Source organism: Podarcis cretensis (assembly GCF_951804945.1).
Source record: "Podarcis cretensis genome assembly, chromosome: 10".
Lineage (NCBI taxonomy): Eukaryota > Metazoa > Chordata > Lepidosauria > Squamata > Lacertidae > Podarcis > Podarcis cretensis.
This window is the reverse complement of record NC_137179.1, coordinates 2910251-2937599: the sequence shown is the minus strand read 5'-3', so window position 1 is coordinate 2937599 and position 27349 is coordinate 2910251. Positions and strand designations below refer to the sequence as shown.

The 27349-nt window shown below is 46.9% G+C and overlaps 2 protein-coding genes across 4 annotated transcripts; one reads left to right on the top strand and one right to left on the bottom strand.

Annotated features, from left to right (window-relative positions):
* The first annotated feature begins 641 nt into the window (after positions 1–641).
* LOC307224879 (acrosin-like) lies at positions 642–11751 on the top strand. 2 transcript variants are annotated; one of them, XM_079992047.1, is made up of 5 exons: positions 642–805; positions 6238–6441; positions 7832–8106; positions 9206–9345; positions 11113–11751. In XM_079992047.1, exons 1-5 carry the CDS (start codon positions 783–785, stop codon positions 11635–11637), a joined length of 1167 nt encoding a protein of 388 aa, XP_079848173.1. In that variant the 5' UTR covers positions 642–782; the 3' UTR covers positions 11638–11751. The 2 variants fall into 2 exon arrangements, with proteins under 2 accessions (XP_079848173.1, XP_079848172.1); XM_079992046.1 differs by lacking the exon at positions 642–805 and adding an exon at positions 4011–4158.
* A 5876-nt stretch (positions 11752–17627) lies between these two features.
* Positions 17628–26991, bottom strand: LOC307225142 (acrosin-like). Of its 2 annotated transcripts, XM_079992957.1 has the most exons (6): positions 26882–26964; positions 26471–26569; positions 25762–25965; positions 22700–22974; positions 18669–18808; positions 17629–18445 (listed from the first exon to the last, which is right to left on the bottom strand). In XM_079992957.1, the coding sequence occupies exons 3-6, from the start codon at positions 25920–25922 to the stop codon at positions 17930–17932; spliced, it is 1092 nt and encodes a 363-aa protein (XP_079849083.1). In that variant the 5' UTR covers positions 25923–25965; positions 26471–26569; positions 26882–26964; the 3' UTR covers positions 17629–17929. The 2 variants fall into 2 exon arrangements, with proteins under 2 accessions (XP_079849084.1, XP_079849083.1); XM_079992958.1 differs by lacking the exon at positions 26471–26569 and having other exon boundaries at positions 17628–18445; positions 26882–26991.
* Positions 26992–27349: the final 358 nt, after the last annotated feature.

The window sequence follows — 27349 nt, the reverse complement described above, 5'->3', positions numbered from 1 at the left end:
CCCATGCTACACCATTTGGGGTCCTTTCTAACTCCACAGTTTTATGATTGTAGAATATACCTGTTTAGTCTAGAATAAACCTGTGGGAGATTTCACTTTGCCTAGTGACCTGGGCAACTCACAGTTGATCTAAATGCCAGGGATCTGAAAACACTTCTGTCAAAGGCAAAAGATGCCAAGCACCTGTGCCTTCTCCAAGAACAGGGTTTGACTTTCCTTAGTAGATGTCAGGACACTGAGTGGACCGCAGGGGATATAGATTGGGGAGGAAAAGGCCACTCGGGCTCAGTTGTGCCTCCATTGTCATGGAGGCCACATCCAGAGGGAGATGCCTCTGTGCTACCTCCTTGCTACATTGGTCCATTTTGGCACTTACTTGCAGGTAGGGTCTCCGGCATGGGTGGGCCGGAAATCAGCGAGGGCCAGAATGAGGAGAAGCCACCTGCTCATCCTTCTGCCAGCTCTGGGAGCTGATTCCTCCACCATGTTTTCCTGGAATCCATGACGTCACAAACCAGGTGTGCCTAGGTTCTGACATCACACAACTGGCTTTGGCAAAGGTGCAAGAACGGAAGAAGCCGGTTTGAAACTCAGCACTTGGTGAGCAGGAAGAGAAAGTGAAGGAAGCAGCAATGGACAGCTGGAATCAAAGAATTGTCAAGCCAGAAGAGACCCCAAGGACCATCTAGTCCAACCCCTTGCAATACAGGGTTAGGGAAGAGAAAGGATGATTTGTGGCATCAGGGAAACCTGGGCAGAAAGCCGAGAACTACCTGGAAGTCATGAGGAGGACTTCATGTAAGTTGTGTGTATTTGTGCCTGGAGGCAATTTGTGTATGGAGGCAGGGAGCATGGCTTAGCAGCATTTATTTTACTAAAACATTTTTACACCACCCTCCCTTAGAAACTCCAAGGTCATTAACAAAATATCACAATGGTGTCAATGCAACAATGCCAGAAAAATTCAAGATATCCATAGCGGAAGGCGGCTGTCTACAGACCCTGCAAACTCAATGGCCAGTTGGGTTTGGACGTGAGTTCAGGGGTCCGTGGGTGGGGAACCTTCTTTGTCCGGAGTGACCATATTCCCTTCCTAATAATCTTGCCCATGGTGGGCGGAGCCAGGGCAAAAGCTGGTGGAGCAACAATTCTAAAGCTTGCCTTGGATTCTACACACCAGCCCTCTCTACTGGTCAAGTGAGGGTCATTATCAGAGTCCAAGGATACCTTCCATCCAGGTGAAAGCACCAAGGTTGTTGGGAAACAGGGCTGACATGGGAAATGTTCTATGGAGACCAGGTGTGGCTGGGAGCAAGTGAGGGCCAGTGAGTAAGGCTTGGAGGACCCCATGTGGCCCCCTGCCTGAGATTCCCCACTACTGCTTTACTTATAGCAGTGTTGGCTAATCTGGCCAGTGTGGTGTTGTGGTTAGGAGCAGTGGACTCGTAATCTGGGGAACCGGGTTTGCGTCTCCGCTCCTCCACATGCAGCTGCTGGGTGACCTTGGGCCAGTCACACTTCTTTGAAGCCTCTCAGCCCCACTCACCTCACAGAGTGTTTGTTGTGGGGGAGGAAGGGAAAGGAGAATGTTAGCCGCTTTGAGACTCCTTCGGGTAGTGATAAAGCGGGATATCAAATCCAAACTCTTCTTCTTCTTCTCTTCTTCTTCTTCTCTCCAGTTGCTTTGGGTTGCTGCTCCCATCAGCATCAATTGACACAGCCTTGCCAGCTGAGATTCATGGGATTTGTAGTCCTAAAATGCTGGAGGACACGAGGCTGGTCAAGCCTGATTACAAGCATGCGAGTTTTCTTTATGTTGTTGGTTGCGAGTTGTTTCATTGCCTCTTCACCCCAACATTCTGATCCTGTTGTCCCTAGAATAAGTCTCTGGGCTCGTCCATGCTTCTTCCACTTGTTAGAAAGCACAGGCTTGGGCAGTTTCCCAACTTGTCAAATGTTTTCCAGGCACAGGTCCAAGTAGCTTTGCCTTTGTCCCACCGCTTTCTCCCAGAAAACCTACTCTTTAGTGCTAAATCTGCAGAAACCCAACTGCCGTTTGCTGTGGTTGAGCAAGTTTTCCCTTCAGAAAGTGGCAGGGAAGTGGAAATGCGCATGAGCCCCCAGTCATGTTTTTGGAGACAAAAAAAGTCCAGGAATGCAGGATTTTCTAGCCAGAATGGATGTTGTTAAGGTTAAAATGCCATCTCCCCTCCCTAAGGTAATATTTTGAAAACGGTATTGGTTGGTAGTAGTGCCATCTGTTTGTTTGACCAGGTTCATTCCAAACCCTAGGAATGAACAAAGTCTAAGATTTTGATTAACTGGGATATGGATTAAAGCACAAGCTGCAGGGCTATGCCAGACAGCGAATTTCTGGGCTGGCTTTGTCAGTTTGCATTTTGTAGAGCAGAAAGTATTGATCTGATGCTATTGCGTGGCAAGTCCCCCCCCCCCCCGTGAAAATAATGACACATGACACAATTATTAAGGTTAATGGGCTAAATAAGGCCACAACTTTTATTGGTTCCTGGTGATGAGCGGTATTGGCTTAGGCACTGGTCCTAACCAACTATATTCGACTTCAGCCCATCCGCTTGAAGTCCGGGAAGGGTTAACCACCAGTAGGGGGAGTCCTGCTGATGCACATCAACTAGGAACTCCCCCGGGGTCACCGCTAGGGGGCGTGCCTTAGGCCCTCACCTCCTTAGGCTTCAGACAGGACCACGCCCCCTGGAATCCTTTACCGGACTACCCTTCAATATGTGGGGCAGGTGATGGCGCTTCCTCCCCTCTTCCATCTACAGAACAATACCAATGCCTAACCACCAATACCCAGAAAGTTGTGACGATTTGCTACGAGGTAGGTGAAAACCAAGTGGCTGGTGCCAATTTGCCAATTGGAAAAATTCCTACCAGGCCCCTCAATGGCAACCAACCAAGGTCCATAGCAAGGTCAAAGAACGAAAACCTCATAGGGCGGGAGGGTGGGAAAAGCAGGAACAGCTGGTAGGTGGCAAAGAGGGAGATCCCTGGCCGCATCCTGGTTTAAATAAGGCAGGACACGCCCCCAGAGTCAGCCAATTGGCTGGCCGGGATGTGACGTGACCGGGAATCCCCCCCCCCCAGTCTTTCAGATACTGTATATACACTGAGCTTTTGATGGAGAATGCAATCAAAGAGGAGATGTTCTAGACTGGCTGCATATGTCTTCGAAACACAGCAAAGAGCTAAGATTTATAGATACACTAAATGACTGTCCTAGTTCAGTTAGTAATGGAATTGACCAGAAGAACATCAACTCTGGGTTTTATCTCAAGTGACAGCCAGGATCTGGTTAGATGAAAGTGCTGCTGAACTAATTGGGAAGAGTGACCACAGTGCTGTCAAATTCAATTTATATATGTAATGGACAATTGCCAAGTAAATTCATTGTAGTCACCTTTGACTTCAAAGAAAGGGACTTCCCAAAAATGAGGGAGCTGGTAGAAAGGAAGGTAGAAGGCAAAAACCCTGCAGAACACTTAGGGGTTATTCAAAACCACAATAAGAGGATCTCAACAATAATGTATACTGCACTTGAGGAAAAAATACCACCTGGACCAAGAGGATGCCAGCATGGCTAAAGAGCAGAGTCCAGGAATCGGGGAACGAGGCAGAGGGCCTTCTCAGTGGTGGCACCCTCCCTATGGAACACCTTCCCTTCAGATGTCAAGGAGATAAAGAACTATACAACTTCTGAAGGCAACCCTGTATTGGGAAGCTTTTAATGTTTGCTGCTTTATTATGTTTTATATATTCTGTAAGTTGCCCAGAGTGGCTTGGGACACCCAGCCAGATGGGTGGGGTATAAATAATAAAATTATTATTGTTGTTACTATTATTATCCTCGTTTTGGCATCTGTTAATATTAATAACATTTGTGTGTCTCAAAAAAAGAGAGGAGGAGGAGCATAAAGCAGCGATGATGTTAGGCTGCCCACATGCTCTCTGGGCAGAACCTGGATTCATGTGTTTTATGATGTCATGAATTCTAAGGAAAGGTGGTGAGGTGGATCTTGTAGCCTTGGGAGCTGCCTGAAGGATGAGATGGTTGGTCCTCTCTGTTCTGGTCCTTGCTGCATTCCAGCCCACCTATAACGCAACCGTCAGCAATTGCGAGTAAGAGGCCATTGGGTTGATGGGTGGCATTTTGTAAGGAAAGACAAAATAGGGAAGAAGTTTTTTTCCTGGAAAAAGACCCCAGGTGGTCTTCTGTCTGCCTGTCCATTTACCAGGGTTGCTCTCCTTCCATTTTGCCTTCAGGGTCTCATGAGATTTAGTGGCATTTCAGCCAACCCTCTGAAGTAGACCGATTGAAAGCAATGAACACAAACAAGTTAGGTCCATTACTTTTGGTGGATGTACTCTGAGACAAGAGTATTAAAAGAACTGGCAGATGTGATCTCAGAACCACTGGTAGTCATCTTTGAGAATTCCTGGAGAACAGGAGAAGTCCTGGCAGACTGGAGGAGGGCAAATGTTGTCCCTATTTTCAAAAAGGGGAAAAGAGAGGACCCAAATAATTACCGCCCAGTCAGTCTGACATCAATACCAGGGAAGATTCTGGAGCAGATCATTAAGCAAACAGTCTGTGAGCACCTAGAAAGGAATGCTGTGATCACCAATAGTCAGCATGGATTTCTGAAAAATAAGTCATGTCAGACTAACCTGATCTCGTTTTTTGACAGAATTACAAGCCTAGTAGATGAAGGGAACGCAGTGGATGTAGCCTACCTTGATTTCAGCAAGGCATTTTTTGACAAGGTGCCCCATGATATTCTTGTAAAGAAGCTGGTAAAATGTGGACTTGACTATCCTACCACTCAGTGGATTTGTAACTGGCTGACTGACCGAACCCAAAGGGTGCTCATCAATGGTTCCTCTTCAACCTGGAGAAGAGTGACTAGTGGGGTGCCACAGGGTTCTGTCTTGGGCCCGGTCTTATTCAACATCTTTATCAACGACTTGGATGATGGACTCAAGGGCATCCTGATCAAATTTGCAGATGACACCAAACTGGGAGGGGTGGTTAACACCCCAGAGGACAGGATCACACTTCAAAACGACCTTGACAGATTAGAGAACTGGGCCAAAACAAACAAGATGAATTTTAACAGGGAGAAATGTAAAGTATTGCACTTGGGCAAAAAAAATGAGAGGCACAAATACAAGATGGGTGACACCTGGCTTGAGAGCAGTACATGTGAAAAGGATCTAGGAGTCTTGGTTGACCACAAACTTGACATGAGCCAACAGTGTGACGCGGCAGCTAAAAAAGCCAATGCAATTCTGGGCTGCATCAATAGGAGCATAGCATCTAGATCAAGGGAAGTAATAGTGCCACTGTATTCTGCTCTGGTCAGACCTCCCCTTGAGTACTGTGTCCAGTTCTGGGCACCACAGTTCAAGAAGGACACTGACAAACTGGAACGGGTCCAGAGGAGGGCAACCAAAATGGTCAAAGGCCTGGAAACGATGCCTTATGAGGAACGGCTAAGGGAGTTGGGCATGTTTAGCCTGGAGAAGAGGAGGTTAAGGGGTGATATGATAGCCATGTTCAAATATATAAAAGGATGTCACATAGAGGAGGGAGAAAGGTTGTTTTCTGCTGCTCCAGAGAAGCGGACACGGAGCAATGGTTCCAAACTACAAGAAAGAAGATTCCACCTAAACATTAGGAAGAACTTCCTGACAGTAAGAGCTGTTCGACAGTGGAATTTGCTGCCAAGGAGTGTGGTGGAGTCTCCTTCTTTGGAAGTCTTGAAGCAGAGGCTTGACAACCATATGTCAGGAGTGCTCTGATGGTGTATCCTGCTTGGCAGTGGGTTGGACTTGATGGCCCTTGTGGTCTCTTCCAACTCTATGATTCTATGATTCTATGATTCTATGACAAGTCTTGTTGATTACCACCTATAGCCATGGCATCCAAACAGATCCCCCAAGGTTACTATCATGAATTACATAAAATTGATAAGGCTGGATTTTTAAAAAATAATAATAATAATAATAGTAGAATTCCCCCCCCCCAAAAAAAAATAAAATTTGTTGAACTATATAAAGGACCTGCAAAATACCAGATGATATATGAGGAGTCTGTGTCAGTAAAAAAAGGTAAAATGTGTGATCACAATATTCAAAGCGCTGCACAATCCACCCATGTCATGCACATGATCTGTTGACGCTCTCTATCTTTTTCAGTGGCATCTGCGGAAGACGACCCTTGGCAAGCAGCCATAAGTTGATGCGTATTATGGGCGGCAGCGATGTTCTTCCAGGGACCTGGCCGTGGATGGTCAGCATCCAGACAAAAGTACGAGGGAACGTCTACTTTCCTAGCTGCGGAGGTTCGCTCATTGGCCCCCAATGGGTCCTCAGTGCAGTCCACTGCTTCCCAAAACCAAAGTAAGCAGAAGGGGAAGTCTGATTAGCAGAAGGCTGTTCCTGGGGAGGGTTGTGGAATCTGCAAGCCCAGCAGCCTGGGTGCATCTCAAGGAAGCAGAGTCCCTTCTTCTGCCTTCCAGGTGATACTTGGAGGAACTGCAGTTTGCCTGAACACAGAGCCATCCTCTTGGGATGGTGGAGTCTAGAGCCCAGGAACTGCCCTACTGGATCAGGACTAAGGTCCAGTTGGTCCAGCATCCCATTGGGAACTTCAGAGGGCTGGGCACTCAGAGGCGGAGCAAGGTGGGTGCGGTGGGTGTGGTCCACCCTGAGTGTCATCCCTGAGGGGGGGTGACATCATCACACCGCCACCCTGGGACACTCGTTGCGGGCAGCACACCCCCGGAATGCACACCCCGCAGGATGCTCACTTCACCCCCCTGGGATGCCATCCCCGCCTCCGTGGGTGGCTAGCCCCACCCCCTGGGTGCACTCGGCTCTGGGTGCTAGAGCAGCTAGCTGCATCACTGTGAGCACTCGGGCCGATCCGCCCCCTTTTGGTTCATAGGAATATAGGGCTCACCCACAATTCCATTTGTCCTGAGACCTGTAGGCAAAGATCCGAGAGGCTTCTTCTATCTCCCACTGCTTTCCCCAGGAAAACACACTGTTCATCGCTGAATCAGAACAAATGTCAATCGAGTTTTCTATGAATTCATGTTTGCTCCAATTTAGATGTAAACAGCAGGTTTTCCCAGGGAAAGGGGCCAGGCACAGGAACGAGGACCCAGAACGTGGACCAGCCCCCTTGTGCTAAAATTGTGCTTTTAATGGGTGTGATGTTCTAACTTGTGTGGGTGTTGTTTATTGTTCTTAAGTGTTCTGTGTTAACTGGTATTTTGTATTTGTTTTTTTTGTTTTTGTTTTATAAAGCTGATTAATATTCTACAGGTTTTTTTGTGGGAACGGAATTGTTTTGTTATTTTTTGTTTTGACTATTTACTTGTGTTTCTACCTTGGATTTTTATCCTGTGAACGGCCCTGGGATCTTGTGATGAAGGCAATATACAAATGAAATCAAGTTGAATCAAATAAATAATAAAACCTCTCAGGCTTCAACCATGTCGCCTCTTACCCAGTTTTTCTCCAAACTAAAAAGTCCCAAGCGTGGCAGCCTTTCCTCATAGGGGAGTTTCTCCACATCCCTGATAATTTTGGTGGTCCTTTTCTGAACCTTCTCCAGCTCTGCAATATCCTTTTGGAGGTGGGGCCAGCTTCACTGGATATCCAGGTGTTCCAGCCTCGTGAGAGAGGGAGGGAGGATTTTTTCTCCATCCTTTCTCTTACATTCAGAGAGTCCAAGAACAGCCTCCCACAAGCCATTTATCCCTGTTCTTGGCCCCACCTGCAGAGACCAGTACAAGCTTGTTCTTGGCTCCAACCGGATCAAGAAGCTGGGCCCAGAGGCTGAGCAGCGCTTCATTAAGAGGCTGGTGAAACATGAGAAGTATGACAACCAGCTGAAACAAGGAGAGGTGGTGTTCGCAGACATTGCCTTGCTGGAGATGGACGAGCCCGTCAACTGCAGTGACTACATCCAGCCAGCCTGCCTGCCTGACGAAAAAATGGAGGTTTTGACGCTCAGCCATTGCTACATCAGCGGCTGGGGCGGCCTCCTGCCAAAAGGTGAGAGCAACCTTGTGAAAAGCAGGAGGACTGGCCCACCTGAAGTGTTTGAAATAAAGTCATCAGCTGCACCTTCACTGCCAGCTGGCATTTTCCGGGGTGGTTTAGGACTTATCTGCACTGCCGCTTATCCTGCTGTTTCCCCCCGGGGAAAACCTGCAGTCGAGTTCTCCGCAGATTGCTGTTTGCTCCTATTCAGCAGTCAAGAGTGAGTTTTCCTGGGGAAAGTAACAGGGCAAGCAGAAAACCACTCGGACTCATGCCTAGAGAGCACAAACCCCTTGAACTCATGCTTTCTAGGCAGGGGACGAGTGGAAGTGTGGACAAGCCCTTGCAGTGGGAGGAAAGTTAGTAAATAAAATGGAAGTGACGATGGCAAAAATTATAGCTCTGAATGAATAAATGCTCCTGGTTGGGCAGCACAAGGTTCATTCCTCGCAGGAGAGGTTTTCTTTCCAGTTGTTCTACCCCTGTTCCACTTCCCCTCTGTCTTGCATGGATGAGTTTGTTTATTCCTTTGGCATCTGGTGGGAGGGTGTTCCACAGGGCGGGTGCCACCACCGAGAAGGCCCTCTGCCTGGTTCCCTGTAACCTCACTTCTCGCAGTGAGTGAACTGCCAGAAGGGCCTCGGAGCTGGACCTTGGTGTTAGGGCAGAACAATGGGGGTGGAGACACTCCTTCAGGTATACTGGGCCAAGGCCATTTAGGGCTTTAAAGGTCAACACCAACACCAACTATTTATGAAATCAAAACATGGTTAGCTGGGATTTTTTCAGCCAGAACTCAGTGGAGCTCCATTCTGGCCCCTCTCAGGTGGGCGCCATTGCTGTTATAAGAGACGAGGGAAGGCATTTGTGGTGAGTTCCGGCACCTCTTTTTCTAGAAAAATAGTACTGCTGGTCCACGGACTGAGAGCAGCTAGCCGTTAGGCAGGTCTTAGTGCTTATCCACACGTCTGCTTTCTCGGCGTGGCTCTGAGGAGTTTCCCCGTTTCCTCTCTCCTTCCCCTGCCCCAGTTAGGATTCACAGGCAGCGCACCCCCTGTTCAGGCGTCCAGCTGTCTATCTCCATTCCCACCCTGCTGCTTTCTGCTCACAGATTCCACCCCTCCTGATATCATGCAAGAAGGGGCGACGAGTCTCTACACTAGAATCCAATGTGGGATGCGGTGGGGCAGGAGGATCCCTACACAGAACGTCTGTGCCGGACACGAAGAAGGAACAATTTCAATCTGCAGGGTAGGGTGAACCATGGTCAGGAGCCAAGGTCAGGATTTTGTGCTCACCTGATGAAGGGTAGCACTCTTTGGCTCCACATCACAGCTCTTTTGTGGCTCACCAAGTTTCAATGCCTGGCAAGCTGAGCTGAGGCTGCTCTCCAAGGCTGTCTACACACCACACGGTCAAAGCACATTCCCCCTCCCCCCAAAAAAAAGAATCTCAAGGAACTGAAATTTGGGTGCCCAGAATCAGATCTCCATGAGGAGTGAACTACAGTTCCCACAATTCTTGTGGGGGAGGGAGTCACACACTTTAAATGTAGGATGTTGGTATATGTTTCAATCCGTTTTCAGTTTGTAGCTGGTTTTATCTTCTGAATGTTTTCAAGAGTTGGTTTTACTCGTTATTGTTTCATTCTCTTCGTAAACTGCCTTGGGGTTGCTGTTGTACAATCAAGCAGGGTATACGTTTAGAATTGTAGAGTTGAATGTACCTTGGGGCGGTCATCTAGTCCAACCCCCTGCAAGGCAGGAATTTAATGCAAATAATAATAATAATAAAATTTATTTATTCCCCGCCCAAAGCCGGGCTCAGGGCGGTTAACACCAGTAAAATTACAATGGAAACATAATAGGGGAAAAAACAACAACAACCCAATTTAAAATACAGGTTAAAATGCAATTTAAAAAGCAGCCTCATTTTAAAAGAAGTGTGACGGCCTGGGAATCCGATTCAGAGGCTGAACCGGAGGAATCCCAGCCTGCACAGGAGTCCCCGCCTCCAGGGCCAGCTGAACTGGGGCAGGGCCTTGATTCTGAAGCACCTGCACCTGTGCCGGATCCTCAGGAGCAGGCACCAGGTGAATCCTTTCTGGCTCCGGAGGTGATTGAGGACACATTGCCGGCAGGTGCGCCTCTCCCAGCCCTGTCAGGGGAAGGTGAGTCTCCCCCTGGGTCCAGTAACCCTCCAGCCTCTCCTGAGCTGCAGAGGCTCAGGGCAGAGAGGCGGAGGGAACTGGTTTCTCCCAGGAGGAGTGCTCGCCTTAAGGCCAGGAGAGGCGGGTCTCCTGGGGGCCGGGACCGCCCCTGGCCTCAGAGAAGATGAAGGCCAGTCAGCCTGGTCCCAGGTTGCGGGAGCAACGTCGATGAAGAGCTGTTTCGGCCAGCACCCAGTCCTGTTCCCCCAGAGTTCCTGTCCATGCCTGGCTCTTCGCTGTGGACCCCACTTCACCCGTGGAGGACTCAGGTCTTCGACCTCGCCCCACGGTAACCTCCCCCCTGGACCAGCACAAGTAGCCCCTAAATCAAAACCGTAAGGGGAGGGTCAGACTGAGTCCAAACCAAAGGCCAGGCGGAACAGCTCTGTCTTGCAGGCCCTGTGGAAAGATGTCATGTCCCACAGGGCCCTGGTCTCCTGTGACAGAGCGTTCCACCAAGTTGGGGCCAGTACTGAAAAGGCCCTGGCCCTAGTTGAGACCAATCTAACCACCTTGCGACTTGGGACCTCCAAGATATTGCCATTTGTGGACCTTAATGTCCTCCGCGGGGCATACCAGGAGAGGTGGTCCCGTAGGTACGTGGGTCCTAGGCCGCATAGGGCTTTAAAGGTCAAAACGAGCCCCTTAAACCTGACCCTCTACTCCACCGGGAATAAGTGAAATTGTTGTGCTGTGCTGCCCCCTGACAGGATGGCTGAGCCTTGTATCCTTACCCCATTTGCCTCTGCCTTGATCTCCACAGCATCATGCCTGCACCTCATTCCACCACCTTCTTTTCCCCCTCCCAGGGTGACAGTGGAGGCCCCCTGATGTGCAGGGAAGAGAGGTCTGAGCGCTACTGGGTTATTGGAGTCGCCAGTTTCGGACCCGTGTACTGCGGCACAGCGAAGGTGCCAAGCGTCTTCATTTCCACGCAGTACTATCTAGACTGGATCCAAAGGACCTCTAAACTGCAGCTGTCGGTTCCCACACACACCCCGCTGCTGGCGCAGACCCAGGCCACAACAGCGCGCAAGCCGAGGACTTTACCTACAGCGGCCAGGCCAAGACCCCACAGGCCTCCCTGGGTGAGGCCCCCACAGTGGGGTGTGAGGCCTCCTCCCCAGGTGCAGACCACAAGGTCCTCCTTCCCTCCCTGGATGAGGGAGAACTATTTTTGGGGTAACCGGAGGCCTGGCCGCAGGACTAGGTACAGACCGCAGAAGCCCGGGCCCCGGATGGCACCTCGAAGTCAGTTCACAGATCCACCAGGGTACTACCCTGGCTCCGAAGACTACTACGATCTGCTTGTGCCCTCAGGAGAGCAGGATTGAGAGGGGCAGCTGGGGTAGGGGGGAGGCATTATAAAGCAGAGGGGCCAGGCTAGAGGCCACCATGATAAGCATCAGATATTCTATAGAATAATAAAACGAAGATGGTTTCAGCAAGCTGCTTGGGATTTGGCAATGGGTCTTTGTGTCTTTCGTGCCATCAACTCACCAAATCTCAGAGAGATGTGTTGGGAAATGGCCAAATCCCGAACCATATTCTCCTACTTATGTTCATAATTCCTCCAGTTCTTTCTTTCCATTAAATGGAAGTGGTAGAAAAAAGAACAAGAAAACAAGAAAGAAGGGAAAGGAAGGATGAAGGATATTCCACGTTTAAGAATTCCAAAGTGTATTTTACAACGAATTAGAACACCTTATATTTCACATTTTACAGTTTATACTCCAAACTATTACAGTTAATTTATTACCCCAAAAGAGTTTGCAATGTGGGATGCTCTCCCAAAGGAAACATGGCTCAGCAAATGACCTGCTATAAAACCATTAAGACACTTTCCAGTCTCCCAGGCCTAATCAATCACTTACTCCTTTAAGATAGGACTACAGCTTATTTTACCACTGTTAGTAGGCAAATATAAACGTCCCCTGCATACCAGTAAAACTGCTGCCAGCTCCCAGCCCCTCTAGGTTCTCCATACCTCCCAATGCTGCATCTGCACCAACCGCTGACAACCATTTCCAGAATCTAGCCTCTTCCAGCTTCTCAGCACTGTAAGGCTGTTCCACAATAGCTACCCAACTAGTAAATCACCACGGCCGGCATCCACTCCAGCTGCTTCACCGCCGCTGCCCAGGCACGGAGACTCTCCAGGTCCTCCTCACCCTCCAGCATTTTGGTGCAGCTACTCCTTTGCTCATTCACAGCAAACACTCTGGCACTGCACAACCAGATCTCCTCAGCACTCTGCTCAGCCTCAGGAACCCATCAGCACATCAAAAGAACTTTCTGGGCCCATAACCTGTCAATAAATTCTACTCAATATTGATCCAGAGCAGAATTCTGACCTATAGTTAGCAGAGTAAAAACTTAAACACTTTGCAGGATTAAAAAATAAATAAAAAATAGACCAGAGGCAATTAATATTTCATCCAGCAGAGCTTTACTGCTACTGAAGGCAAATGAGCACCATGGTCACAAATCCAATACATTCACTGTCCATAAGAAAACCAGTTGCAGTAGACTTAACTTATAATAACTTACAATAAGTCTAAACCTTAACACTGTATACCACACCAGAAGGAAGAGAGACAGAAAGAGAAAGTGAAACCTAGGCTCCTTCTCTCCTTCCTTTTATAGTCAGCATGACCTTGAAGAAGAGATTAAAAAACCTGATTAAGCCAGCTGTACTTAACTTTTATGAAGGAATACCCCAAACATCATGAATCTTCTGTTTGCTTGTTTCACACAGAGAAGCTTCCAAAACCCTCTTGAATTAAGTAGAATAGGAAAGATCTCTACACATCTATACTTTCTGCACTAAGAAATGCAAACTGACACCCTACCCCCAAATCCTAGGAATGAATAAAGGCTGGGATTTTGATTAATTGGGATATGGGTTAAAAGGACAATCTGCAGAGCTGTGCCGGACAGGGTTATGCAAACCAGCCTGGCTGACTTAGGGAACAGCAAACCTGTTAACATGACAAAAGGTGTCAATGGGCCATTGGAGAGAATCCTTTCACTTGGGGAGTGAGACCTGACCAAAGTGATGGGGTGTGTGTCTTAGGGGACAGGAAAAGGGAGATATTTGAGCAAGGTCTGTTGGGAAAGAGAAGAAGGGAGAAGAGCTGAGATCCATCTTGGGCAGGCTGGCAGACGGTTGCCTATGCTGTTGCCTCTCGAAATGTGTGTGCCGTAAGATCTAGACTCCCTCCATGTAGACTAGAGGTGTGACCAGGTGAATAAATCATATTTCTTAAAGCTGCAACAGTCTCCGCCATGTCTTCAGTTCTCCAAAGGAGCACAGACCCTGTGTGAGTGTCTGGGACCCCATGGGCTCTTGCTATTGCTTGGCAGAGAGAGGTAGTGTCAGGCATGGAGAATCCTCTCCTTCCCCAGTAGCACCAAAGGCAAGAAGAACAAGCATGTCCGTATTTATGGTTTTTATTCAGTCATCTGGTAGCAAGACAAAGAATCCATGTCTCCATGCAAAGGAGACATTGCCTACTCTGAGCCCCCCTCTTGCGTCCCCAACAACATCCTGAGTACCTATGAAAAGTCCCAGGTGTCACACTCCTCTGCAATCTGTGTTCTTGAATTCAGAGGGACTGACAGGACCTTGGGAAAGGAGGATCTCCCAGACTCTTCAGGGAGGTCTCTGCTTGCTGCTCCTTCCCTCTTCCCTCCTCCTCTACAATCTCGTAACTAGGCAATTCTTCATTCAGCTGTAATTTGACCCTGTCCCCTTCTCATCTTGTGTCAGGAGCCCAGGCTGCTTGATAACACAGCATGCAAGTCATAGTTAGCTTGAAGATTTATTGCAATACAAACAATTAGCCTCGGACGTCTGAGCTTCCATGTCTTACGAGTCAGTTGACCCTTCTGAAGAGTGCTTCCTGGTTCTGCGGAATATTCTGAACCTATGACCCTTACATTTCTGGGTTTATTTCCTATGTAATACCTTTCTCATATGTCTACTCTTTGGGTTCAGGGGATTTATTGCCACCTCTTCCAGTGAGGAAATGCTACCCCTCCTGTTTTCTGAAGCTGCCTTTGCTTCTTGAGCGAGATGACTTCTCTCCCTCCCACTCTCTGCCAATGCCTTATCTACATTCCATTCCATGTCAGGGGAAGGAGGACTGCTCCCAGCTGTCTGACTGCTTCCACTCATGCTGTGTTTCTCTACTTGGGACAGATGTGTTCATGACATCTAGAAACTGCTGGAGACAAAGGGTGAGGGTGAAGCTTCCCCCTCCCCCTCCTCTTCCAAGAGGAGCCGAGCAGACTGAGGGTACCCTCCCCAGCCTTCCTGTTTGGTCCAGTCCCTGACATCACACCCCTATCCAGAGCTTTCCTCCCCCCCTTTCTTCCTCCCCCCACCCCTTCGGTATTGGTCTGTTGGTGTGGTTCCTATGAAACTCCCTTTGCAATTCCAGGGCATTAACAAGTTCTGCATATTCTCACGATCTTTCTTCGGGCCCATAACCCTTCCATGCAATCAAGTATTGCAGTCTCTTTCATGTCATGAGTGAGTCTAGAATCTGCTCTACTTCAAACTCCTCCTCTCCCTCTACTAGAACAGGAAGTGGGGGCGCTTGCCTGGGAGTTTGTTAGGTGTGTGCTAGCACTACTGGGGACAGCACGGATCTTTGGAATACACTGTGTATCTTCATTGATACTGGCAATCTGAGTCTGAAAGTACACTTCAACTGGCCCCACCTGCTGAGGATCTAGTTTCCTGCATCTACCTCACTAGGGCAAATCATTTGTAGACAGCCACACCTGATCCCCCACCTTTAACTCACTACCTGGTTGTCTATGGGCATCTGCTGCTATCTTATACGACTCCTTAGCATAGTCCAAGCATTTCCTTAGCAAACTTCAGATGGCTGTTAAGTCTTCTATGAAGTCCTCTGCTGCTGGTACTGACACGGTGTTGGTCTGTGATGGGAAAGTACATGTATGGTATCTGTAACTGGCATAAAAGGGGGGTCTGCCGAGTTAATGCATGAAGTGCACTGTTGTACGCAAACACTGCCAAGGGCAATTTGGACACCCAATCATCTTGCTGGTAGTTCACATAACACTGGAGGTCCTGCTTAACATGGCCTTAGCCCTTTCCAACTCCCCATTAGTCTCTGGGTGTCAGGCTGAGTGAGGGACACTTCTGCCTGGAGTAATGGCATGAGCTTCTTCCAGAACTGCAAGGTGAATTGGGTATCCCAATCTGAAATCACTTTAAGGGGGAGCCCATGTGAATTAAATACATTTTCTACAAAGAGTTGTGCCATCTCTTGTGTGGTCAGCAGCCCCTTACAGGGCATGTAGTGAGCCATCTTTGTGAACAAGTCTACCCCCACCCAGATCACTGTCTTCTGCAGTGACTCTGGCAGATCAGTGATGTAGTCCATAGCTACAGCTTCCCATGGTCCCTGCGGTGTGGTTAGTGGTTGAAACAATACTGCAGGTGCTTCCCTGGGTCTTTTTGCCCGCCGACAAACCTCACAGGCTTGGACGCATTCCTTGACCTTCTCCCTCAATCTTGGCCACCAGAATTGCCTCGTCACATGATATAGCGTTTTGTGCTGCCCAAAGTGTCCCACTGTAGTGTTGTCATGGCACTGACGTAGGATCTTGGCTCGGAGATCTCCTTCTGGAACATAGCGAGCTTCCCCTCTATACAGTAGCCAATCCTTTTCCATGAACCCCTCAGCGTCACCTGCATTTCCCCGCAGCACTACTAACTTGCCCTTCGCAAAAGCATCCTCCTGTGTCTTCAACTGGAATTTGGAAACTTCGACAACTGACCCAGCTGCTAGCTGTAACTGCTCTGATTTCAAGATGTGCTGATACACTGGAACTGGCTCATCATCCTGGTACTCCAGCTTCCTGGAAATAGCATCCGCCCTTTGATTCTGACTGCCGGACACATACTGTACTCTAAAGTCGAAGCTGGCAAAGAACAGCGCCCAAGAAACCTGTCATTGATTGAGACGTCTCATTGTCTGCCCTTACTCCAGATTTGGATGGCCAGTGCGCACCTCCACCTGGTGTTGTGCCCCCTCAAGGAAATGTCTCCACACTTCAAGGGCTTCACGGATAGTCAAAAGTTCCTTTTCCCAAATGGTGTAGTTCTACTCGGAAGAAGTCAGCTTCCTAGAGTGGAAGGCACAAGGGTTTGGTTGCCATCTTGGTCCTCTTGCAGCAGCACCCCCCCCCCACTGCTTTGTCAGAGGCATCTGTTTCCACGATCAGCAGCCAGTGAGGGGTAGCATGAACTAGGTACACCTCTGAGGAAAATATGGTTTTGAGCTGCTCAAACACCTGTTGTGCCTCAGCTGTCCATGGAAGCACTTCTTGCACCTCAAGTAATCTGTGAGAGGTGCTGTGAGTCTTGCAGTAGTTGTTGGCGAACCTCAAGAATCTCTGAAGGTCTTTCTTCATCTTGGGTTCCTGACTTGACACCACGCTTTGCACCTTAGCTGGATCAATGTGTACCCCATCTGCTGTGAGGCGGTAATGCAGAAAATCTACCATAGAGACGTGGAATTGGCATTTTTCTAACTTAGCATAAAGCAGGTGGAGGTGTTCTCTCAGCCTCTGCAGCACCTCTGCCACATGTCTCATGTGCTGTTCCTGGCTTTCAGAGAAGTTCAAAAGATCATCAAGGTAAACGACCATGAACTTATCCACCAGGCCACTGAGGATGTGGTTGATGAAGGCTTGGAACGTTGCAGTCCCTAACTGAAGCCCAAAGGGCATGACCAGGTATTTGAAGCTGCCATACCTAGTGCAGAACATTGTTTTCCACTCATCTCCCTCCCTCACACAGATCAGGTTATAATAGTTGGTAGAGGATAATGATTAGGAACCATGAGGGCATTGGTCTTCCTATAGTCCATGCATAATCTAAGTTCTGTAGTGTCCTTCATCTTCACAAATAGCATTGGTGCCTTGGAAGGTCTGATGAAGCTCTTTACCAGATTCTTCTCTAAAAACTCGCTCAAGGCTGCCATTTCTGTCTTGGACAGGCAGGCACCCATCTTTGGTAACAATATTTTGATATTTTTCTCAATATAGTGTTGTAAGTTGTCTTGAGCACAAGCTGTGGGTTGGAGCAGGTGAAGAAAGACAGGGCTTAGTGTCAGAAGGGTGCAGCAGGACTTTTAAAAAAATGGCTCTGTTTTCTCACTCTAATTAAAGTGGCAATTACTAAGAAATATTGTGTAACATTGGGGGAGGGTTTTTGTTTTAACAGGAACATAATGCATTTTATACATTTTGGATTCTTAAACATAGAATATCCTTCATCCTTCCCTTCCCTTTTTCTTGTTTTCTTTTTCCACCACTTCCATTTAATGGAAGAAAGATCTGGAGGAATTATGAACATAAGTAGGAGAATATGGCTCTGGATTTGGCCATTTCCCAACACATCTCTCTGAGTTTAGGTGAGATGATGGTGTGAAAGACACAAAGACCCATTGCCAAATCCCATGCAGCTTGCTCAAACCGTCTCCATTTTATTATTCTATAGAATATCTGATGCTTATCACGGAGGGCGCTAGCCTGCCCCCTCTGCTTCATAATGCCTCCCCCCCCCTGCCCCAACTGCCCCTCTCAATCCTGCTCTCCTGAGGGCACAAGCAGATCGTCATAGTCTTCGGAGCCAGGGTAGTACCCTGGTAGATCTGCAAACTGGCTTTGAGGTGCCATCTGGGGCCAGGGCTGCTGATATCTATACCCTGACCTGTGGTCAGGCCTTGGGCGCCTCCCATAGTTCTCCCTCATCCAGGGAGGGATGGAGGATGTTGTGGTCTTTACCCAGGGAGGAAGCCCCCCACTCCACAGTGGGGGCCTCACCCAGGGAGGCCTGTGCTTTTTGGGCCTGGCTGTGGTAGGTGAAGTCCTGGGTTTGCGCGGTTTTGTGGTCTGCGCCAGCAGCGGGGTGGGTCTGGGAGCTGAGAGCTGCAGCTTAGAGTTCCTTTCGATCCAGCCTAGAAAGTACTGTGTGGAGATGAAGACGCTTGGGAGCTTCGCTGTGCCGCAGTACACGGGTCCGAAACTGGTGACTCCAATCACCCAGTAGCGCTCAGACCTCTCTTCCCTGCACATGAGGGGGCCTCCGCTGTCACCCTGGGAGGGGGAAAAGAAGGTGGTGGAATGAGGTGCAGGCATGATGCTGTGGAGATCAAGGCAGAGGCAAATGGGGTAAGGATACAAGGCTCAGCCATCCTGTCAGGGGGCAGCACAGTACACTAATTTCATTTATTTACTGCATTTATGGCCACTGGGTGCCACCCCCTTAATCAGGTGAGCACAAAATCCTGACCTTGGCTCCTGACCATGGTTCACCTACCTTGCAGATTGCAATGTTTCCTTCTTCATGTCCAGCACAGATGTTCTGTGTAGGGATCCTCCTGCGCCACCACTTCATACATTTTTTTCTGCTGAAGGTATTCATTGGCGCTTCCTGCATGATATCAGGAGGGGTGAAATCTGTGAGCAGAAAGCAGTGGGGTGGGAATGGAGATAGACAGCTGGACGTCTGACCAGGGGGTGCCCTGCCCATGAATCCTAACTGGGGCAGGGGAAGGAGAGAGGAAAGGGGGAAACCCCTCAGAGCCGAACCAAGAAAGCAGACATGTGGACAAGCCTTAAGACCTGCCTAACAGCTAGCTGCTCTCAGTCAGTGGACCAGCCGTGCTATTTTTCTAGAAACGAGGTCACCACAAACACCTTCCTTGGTCTCTTATAATGGCAATAGCACCCACCTTAGAGGTGCTGGAACAGAGTTCCAGTGAGTTCTGGCTGAAAAAAATCCCTACTAACCATGCTTTTATTTCATAAATAGATACGGTATCCTGAGCCTTCAACCATGAAGATTCCAAAAGTGATAAATACAGCCAAAAAAACCCCCCAGTATATTTCCAAAGCAAAATAATTACAGGCAAGAATGAGGAAAATCTCCTCCATGCAGAAGAGAGGGGAAGTGAAACAGGGATGGAACACCGCGAAAGAAAACTTCTCCCAACCAGCCCAACCAGAAGCGTTTATTCATTCAGAGCTATAATTTTTGCTATGGTCACTTCCATTTTATTTATTAACTTTCCTCCCACTGGAAGGGCTCGTCCACACTTCCACTCATCCCGTGCCTAGAAAGCATGACTCCGAGTTATCTCAAGTATCTACACAAAATCAGAGAAGTTTGAATGCACCCATTTTGATAATGGAAGTACAAATGGCAATACAGAAAATGGCAAAGCACTGGGGATGAATGGTCTTACAGCAATTTATTATGAAAAGTTTCAGAATGCACACATCAAACCGGTTAATGACACCATGAACAGAATACTGGGCACGGGAATAATTCAGGCCTATTTCTTTACTGAACTGTGATTATAAACTCTTTGTCACAATTTTAGCTAATAGGCTAAAAAGGACCGAGTCAATCCACAGAGACCAAGCCAGATTTTTACTAGGCAGACAAATGAAGGTCAATATAAGGAATGTACTTAATGTAATTGAGTATTTGGAAGTGAGAATTGAAAAACAGGCCGCATTAATATTCTTAGATGCGGAGAAAGCCTTTGATAACATTTCTTGGTTATTAGAGAAAATAGAAATAGGCAATTCCTTTCTGACTGGAATTAAAGTGATCTATACTGACCAATCCACAAATTGTTTAGTAAACAACATACTCTCAGACAAATGACAAGTAGAAAAAGGAACAAGACAAGGTTGTCCCTTATCTCAATTGCTGTTTATTATGATATTAGAAATATTCCTTCAGAATAGAAGAACTAATAGGGAAATTAAAGGTATTGAGGTGGACATAGAGTGTACAGATTAAGAGCCTTTGCAGATGGTGTGGTGTTAACATTGGAAAAACCTTTAGAGAGTATTTCCAAGGCACTAGAAGAAATTAAAAGGTTTGGAGAAGTGACAAAAGTAAAATGCTAATTAAAAACATGGATGATCAGTCAAAAAATCTGTTAGAAAAAAATGTGGTTTGAAAATATGTTAAAAAGTTAGATATCTGGGAATCTGGCTCACAGTAAGAAATCTCAATCTATTTGAAAATAGCTATTTTAAACTGGAAAGAGATTAAGAGTTGGAGATTTGGGACGGAATGAACCGTTCCTTGTTTGGCAGAATCCCAGCTATCAAAATGAATCTACTGCCCAGGATGCTGTTTTTATTCCAATCAATACCAGGCTGCTTCAAAGAATGGAAGAAGGATATTTTCAAATGCATCTGGCAGGTGAAAAGGCCAAGAATTAAACATTAAATTATGATAGATATAAAGAAAGAGGAGGCTTTGTCCTGCCAAATTTGCAAATTTATTATGAGGCAGCCTGTTTTTGCTGGTTAAGAAAATGGATTACATTGGATAATACAGACATCCTTGACCTAGAGATATAAAATTTGGCTGGCATTCATGCCTCTGGTATGGGAAGGCAAAAATTTACAAAAGTTTTATGAACCATATTCTAAGGAAGAATCTGTATAGAGTTTTGGAGAAACACAAAAATTTGCTGGAAAGTAAAACACCATTATGGTTATCTCCAGTTGAGGCTATCACAATTAAGAGAGTTAAAAAGGGTAGACAATGGGCTACATATAGGGAATTGCTTTACAGTACTTTACAGAGGAGGGAACGCAAATTCAATGGACAGTGTAAGGAGCCATGTTACAGATTGGCTACAATATCATCAGTTACAGTAAATGTTTAAAATAGACAGGAAAAATGGCTTCTTGGACTAAAGCTCACAATTTGAAAAAGAACTTCTGCAAAACAAAGAAAAACTTTTATCTAAAATGTACAATTTGTTTTTAGAGTGGGAAACAAAAGACAAGCTTGTCAAAACTTCTACAACACAATGGGCAATAGATATAGGACATAATATAAATTTGAATCTCTGTGAAAAACTTTGGAAGAGTGAGTTGAAATTCACAGCATGTTATTCCTTGAAGGAGAACTACCTGAAAATGATTTACAGATGGTATCTAACTCCAAGTAGACTTGCTAAGATGTGTAAGACTGAATCAAATAGGTGGTACATTCTATCATATGTTGTGGACTTGTAAAAGGGTAAAAGAGTATTGGGAAATAATTTATGATGAATTTTTTAAAATGTTTAAAAGTACTTTCCCTAAAAAAAACAGAGACTGTTCTGTCAGGGATATTTCAGACAGAAATTCAGACAGATGTCAAAAACAAACAAGATGAATTTTAACAGGGAGAAATGTAAAGTATTTAACAGGGAGAAATGTAAATGAGAGGCACAAATACAAGATGGGTGACACCTGGCTTGAGAGCAGTACATGTGAAAAGGATCTAGGAGTCTTGGTTGACCACAAACTTGACATGAGCCAACAGTGTGACGCGGCAGCTAAAAAAGCCAATGCAATTCTGGGCTGCATCAATAGGAGTATAGCATCTAGATCAAGGGAAGTAATAGTGCCATTGTATTCTGCTCTGGTCTGACCTCACCTGGAGTACTGTGTCCAGTTCTGGGCACCACAGTTCAAGAAGGACACTGACAAACTGGAACGTGTCCAGAGGAGGGCAACCAAAATGGTCAAAGGCCTGGAAACGATGCCTTATGAGGAACGGCTAAGGGAGCTGGGCATGTTTAGCCTGGAGAAGAGGAGGTTAAGGGGTGATATGATAGCCATGTTCAAATATATAAAAGGATGTCACATAGAGGAGGGAGAAAGGTTGTTTTCTGCTGCTCCAGAGAAGTGGACACGGAGCAATGGATCCAAACTACAAGAAAGAAGATTTCACCTCAACATTAGGAAGAACTTCCTGACAGTAAGAGCTGTTCGACAGTGGAATTTGCTGCCAAGGAGTGTGGTGGAGTCTCCTTCTTTGGAGGTCTTTAAGCAGAGGCTTGACAACCATATGTCAGGAGTGCTCTGATGGTGTTTCCTGCTTGGCAGGGGGTTGGACTCGATGGCCCTTGTGGTCTCTTCCAACTCTATGATTCTATGATTCTATGATTCTAAGGTTATTTATGTAAGCCACTACTGTGCATTGTGCTTTGCTAGCCCCAAAATGGAAAACAAGCAAGGTTCCAACTAAAGAAGAATGGCAACTTAAACTGATGGAATGTGCACAGCTTGCAGATTTAACATCTAGAATATGAGAACAAAAAGAACATTCGTTTAAAGAAGATTGGAAAATGTTTATTGAATATATGGATGAAAATTGTGTACACTTGAAATTGTGTACACTTGAAAATACAGCAGTGTAAATAAGTTTTGGTGGATGTAATAATGGACTACTGAATGGTTTAGTTTACACAAAATATGCAGGGATTTATGGTATGCAAAACGAACCATGGAAAGAGAAGAAGGGAAGTCATAGAACATAAAACTCACTTTTTGGCTGCAGGCCGCCCCAGCCGCTGACGTAGCAATGGCCGAACATCAAAACCGGCAGGCTTTTTTCAGGCAGGCAGGCTGGCTGGATGTAGTCGCTGCAGTTGACGGGCTCGTCCATCTCCAGCAAGGCGATGTCTCTATACACCACCTCTCTGCTGTTCAGCTTGTTGTCGTACCTCTCGTGTTTCACCAGCGTCCTGATGAAGCGCTGCTCGGCCTCGGGGCCCAGATTGGTGAGCCGGTTGGAGCCAAGAACAAGCTTGTACTGGTCTCTGCAGGTGGGACCAAGAACAGGGATATACGGCTTGTGGGAGGCTATAGGTGCATTCCAAGGTTCAGGGGGGCAGCACGCCCCAGGTGCCATTCCAAAGGGACGGTGACAAAATGCCAACCCCCGATTGGCAGCACCCCTCGGGACATGTGCCACGCCTCCAGGACACGTGCCACGCCCCCATGGGTGGTGCACCATGCCCCTGGGTGGCATGTCACATCCCTGGGGGGAGTGCCATGCCCCCAGGATGCATGCCACGCCCCCACGGGCAGCACATCATGTCCCCTGGGACACACACTGCTCCAGGTACTGGAGCAGGTATTGCTTTGCTTCTGGGAGGCTGTTCTTGGACTCCCTGATTATCAGAGAAAGGATGGAGAAAAAATCCTCCCTCCCTCTCTCACGAGGGTGGAACACCTGGATATCCAGTGAAGCTGACCTCACCTCCAAAAGGATACTGCAGAGCTGGAGAAGGTTCAGAAAAGGACCACCAAAATTGTCAGGGGTGTGGAGGGATTTCTCTACGAGGAAAGGCTGCCGCGCTTGGAACTTTTTAGTTTAGAGAAAATGTGGGGAAGAGGTGACATGGTTGAGGGTTGCTGGAACTATGCGTGGTGCAGAGAAAGTGGAAAGAGAAATGGTTTCCTCCCTCTCCTGTAATGCTAGAAGTTGTGGACACCCCATGGAGATTCAGGAGAGACGAAAGGACATCCTGCATGCAGCATATAGCTAAGCTGGGGAACCTGCCCCCACGAGAGGCAGCAACGGGCACCAGTTTACGTGGCTTTAAAAGAGGATTGGGCAGATTCTGGGATGGTTATGCTCTTCCATCACAGTCAGAGGTAGCAATGCTCTCTGAAGGCTCCTGCACACTCCTGTTTGTTCCGTTTGTTCCCTTTGATTCTATGATTCCCTGTGATTTCTTTTTTTAAAAAAAATTATATTTATTAAAAGTTTAAAGATTACAAAAAGAAAGAAAAAGAATTAAACTAATCAATATAATACAATACAAAAACAAAAACACTACATAAAACATTGAATTAACAAAACAAAACAAGAACAATTAAAAACACTTCCAATATTTTCAATCTTAGCTTTCATTCACTTGTTTCATTGACTTCCTCATGCCTCCCTTTTTGTATTCCACTTCAATTAACTGTTTCAGCAATTCCTTTGCATCTTCCTCTGTTTTCTGTCCTGTAATTAATCTTAACATATTCTAACCTTGTTTTTTTCCCTTTGATACATTAACAATCTATCTGTACCTAGTTCCTTATAACATTTCTGCCAAAGCCATATACCTTCATTCCACCATTTTTCTAAAGCTCATTAATTTTACAATATTTCTGTAAATAATCTTTAATTTTTTTCCCAATCTTCTTCCACCGACTCTTCTCCCTGGTCTCGGATTCTGCCAGTCATTTCCACCAATTCCATATTGTCCATCAACTTCATCTGCCATTCTTCCCGGGTGGGTAAATCTTGTGTCTTCCAATACTTCGCAATGAGTATTCTTGCTGCTGTTGTTGCATACATAAAGAAAGTTCTGTCCTTCTTTGGCACCAATTGGCCGACCATGCCCAGGAGAAAGGCCTCTGGTTTCTTCAGAAAGGTATATTTAAATACCTTTTTCATTTCATTGTAAATCATCTCCCAGAATGTCTTAATCCTTGGGCATGTCAACCAAAGGTGAAAGAATGTACCTTCAGTCTCATTACATTTCCAACATTTATTTTCGGGCAAATGGTAAATTTTTGCAAGCTTGACTGGTGTCATGTAGATTCCATGTGATTTCTAGACATGGGTCTCAGAGGTTATTTTTTTTATTTGATTTGACTTGATTTGATTTGTATACCACCCTTGATCACAAGATCTCAGGGAGGTCCACAGGATAAAAATCCAAGATGAAAACACAATAGTCAAAACAAAATAAAAAAATAAAAAAATAACGAAACAATAACTCCGTTCCCACAAACATATTTTAAAAACTTGTAGAATATTAATCAGCTTTATAAAACAAAAAAGACAAATGCAAATTAGCATGTAATACTTAAGAACAATAAACAATAAACAACACCCACCCAAGTTAGAACAACACCCCCATTAAACGCCCACGTCCTCAGTCCTCGTTCCTGTGCCTGGCCGCTTTTCCTGGGGTAACCTGCCGTTTACATCTAAATCAGAGCAAGCATGGATTTGCAGAAAACCTGATTGACATTTGTTCTGATTCAGCGATGAACAGTGTGGGGGAAAGGAGAAGCCTCTCAGATTTGTGCCTACAGGTCAAAGGACAAATGGAATTGTGGGTGAGCCCTATAGTTCTATGAATCAAAAGGGGGTGGATCGGCCTGAGTGCCCACAGTCGCGGAGCTAGCTGCTCTGGCACCCAGAGTGGTGTGCACCCGGGGGGGGGGGCTGGCATCCCAGGGGTGTGAGGTGAGTGTCCTAGGGGGTGATGTCACCCCCCCTCAGGGATGACAGGGTGGACCACACCCACCGCACCCACCTTGCTCTGCCTCTGAGTGCCCAGCCCTCTGAGGTTCCCAATGGGACGCTGGACCAGCTGGACCTTAGTCCTGATCCAGTAGGGCAGTTCCTGGGCTGTAGATTCCACCATCCCAAGAGGACGGCTCTGTGTTCAGGCAAACTGCAGTTCCTCCAAGTATCACCTGGAAGGCAGAAGAAGGGACTCTGCTTCCTTGAGATGCACCCAGGCTGCTGAGCTTGCAGATTCCACAACCCTCCCCAGGAATGGCCTTCTGCTAAGCAGACTTCCCCTTCTGCTTACTTTCCTTTTGGGAAGCAGTGACCTGCACTGAGGACCCATTGGGGGCTGATGAGCGAACCTCCACAGGAATGGATGTAGACGTTCCCTCGTCCTTTTGTCTGGATGCTGACCGTCCAGGGCCAGGTCCCTGGAAGAACATCGCTGCCGCCCATAATACGCATCAACTTATGGCTGCTTGCCAAGGGTCGTCTTCCGCAGATGCCACTGAAAAAAATAGAGAGCGTCAACAGATCATGTGCGTGACGTGGGTGGATTGTGCAGCTGGCATAAGAGACTCGGACACGCCTGACTTCCACACTTCCCCCAAAATGCTTTCTTGCAGCAGACAAGCATCTCTTTCTTCACCACCTCAACAGAGTGAAGTACAAAACTGGAGACACTCACGGGACCAGATCCCTGTGCACCAGAGACCCCATTCACTGCCCATGAGCTAAGTCAGCTTTGGACAACATGGTGCCCTCCAGGGCTGGCAACCTGCAAATGTCCTTGCAGAAGACAAGGGCTGTTCATGTTACATAGAATTGCTTAATTCACACTGAGATGGAGAATGCTGAAAGGGTTTAACTGGAAGATTCCACTGAAGCGCAAGAAGAGCTCTACAAGCACCTCAATGGGTTGGTTGATAATTAACTGGTATTGTTCTCTGCTAGCTAGTGCATGGGTGTTTAACCTTAGGTCACATGAGTAAGGTATTCAATGTGCAAATCACCATCTTGGGGAGTTGGGCTTTGGTTCTTTGTTCCCAGTCAGAGTGGGGGGAATATCATGCAACTCTCCAGGAGAGTTGCCTTAGGTAGGCGAATGCAGGCTGCAATGGGAGAGAGACACAGTTTTGATTTCTGGAAGAAGTAAGGTTATTAAAGCTATGGTTTTCCCAGTAGTGATGTATGGAAGGGAGAGCTGGACCATAAAGAAGGCTGATCGCCGAAGAATTGATGCTTTTGAATTCTGGTGCTGGAGGAGACTCTCACTTAAGAGGCCGGGGGCCAGCGCTGTCCGGAGACACTTCCGGGTCATGTGGCGAGCTTGGTTCCCCCCCCCAACAAAAAAACTTCTTCCCTATTTTGTCTTTCCTTACAAAATGCCACCCATCATCCCAAAAGCCTCTTTGGCCCCTTACTCGCAGCTGCTGACCGTGGTGTTATGAGTGGGCTGGAATGCAGCAAGGAACAGAACAGAAAGGACCAAGCATCTCATCCTTCGGGCAGCTTCCCAAGGTTACGGGGTCTACCACCACCACCTTTTCTTAGAATTCATGACATCATAAAACACATGAATCCAGGTTCTGTCCAGAGAGCAGCCTGACATCATCACTGCTTTATGCTCCTCCTCCTCCTCTCTCTCTTTTTAATTAATATTAACAGAAGCAACAGGGCAAGATGCCCAAACAAGGATGCACCAATTTTTAAATATTCCTTCTTTTCAGCTTGCACTTTTTTTGGCCCAATTTTGCATTTCTTTGTTTTATCCTCATTTGGACAAGACTTCCATTTTTTCAAGGAAGCCATCCTGCCTCTAATAGGTTCCTAATAGCTTCCTAACAACAACAACAACAACAACAACAACAACAACAACAACAATTTTCTTA

Coding starts and splice junctions, on each gene's coding strand:
- LOC307224879 (XM_079992046.1), top strand. CDS start 4,082: ATGAGATGGTTGGTCCTCTCTGTTCTGGTCCTTGCTGCATTCCAGCCC. Junction 6,442..7,831: donor CACTGCTTCCCAAAACCAAA/GTAAGCAGAAGG, acceptor CCCCACCTGCAG/AGACCAGTACAAGCTTGTTC. Junction 9,346..11,112: donor GAACAATTTCAATCTGCAGG/GTAGGGTGAACC, acceptor TCCCCCTCCCAG/GGTGACAGTGGAGGCCCCCT.
- LOC307225142 (XM_079992958.1), bottom strand. CDS start 26,958: ATGAGATGCTTGGTCCTTTCTGTTCTGTTCCTTGCTGCATTCCAGCCC. Junction 22,975..25,761: donor CACTGCTTCCCAAAAGGAAA/GTAAGCAGAAGG, acceptor TCCCACCTGCAG/AGACCAGTACAAGCTTGTTC. Junction 18,809..22,699: donor GGGCGGCCTGCAGCCAAAAA/GTGAGTTTTATG, acceptor TTCTGCTCACAG/ATTTCACCCCTCCTGATATC.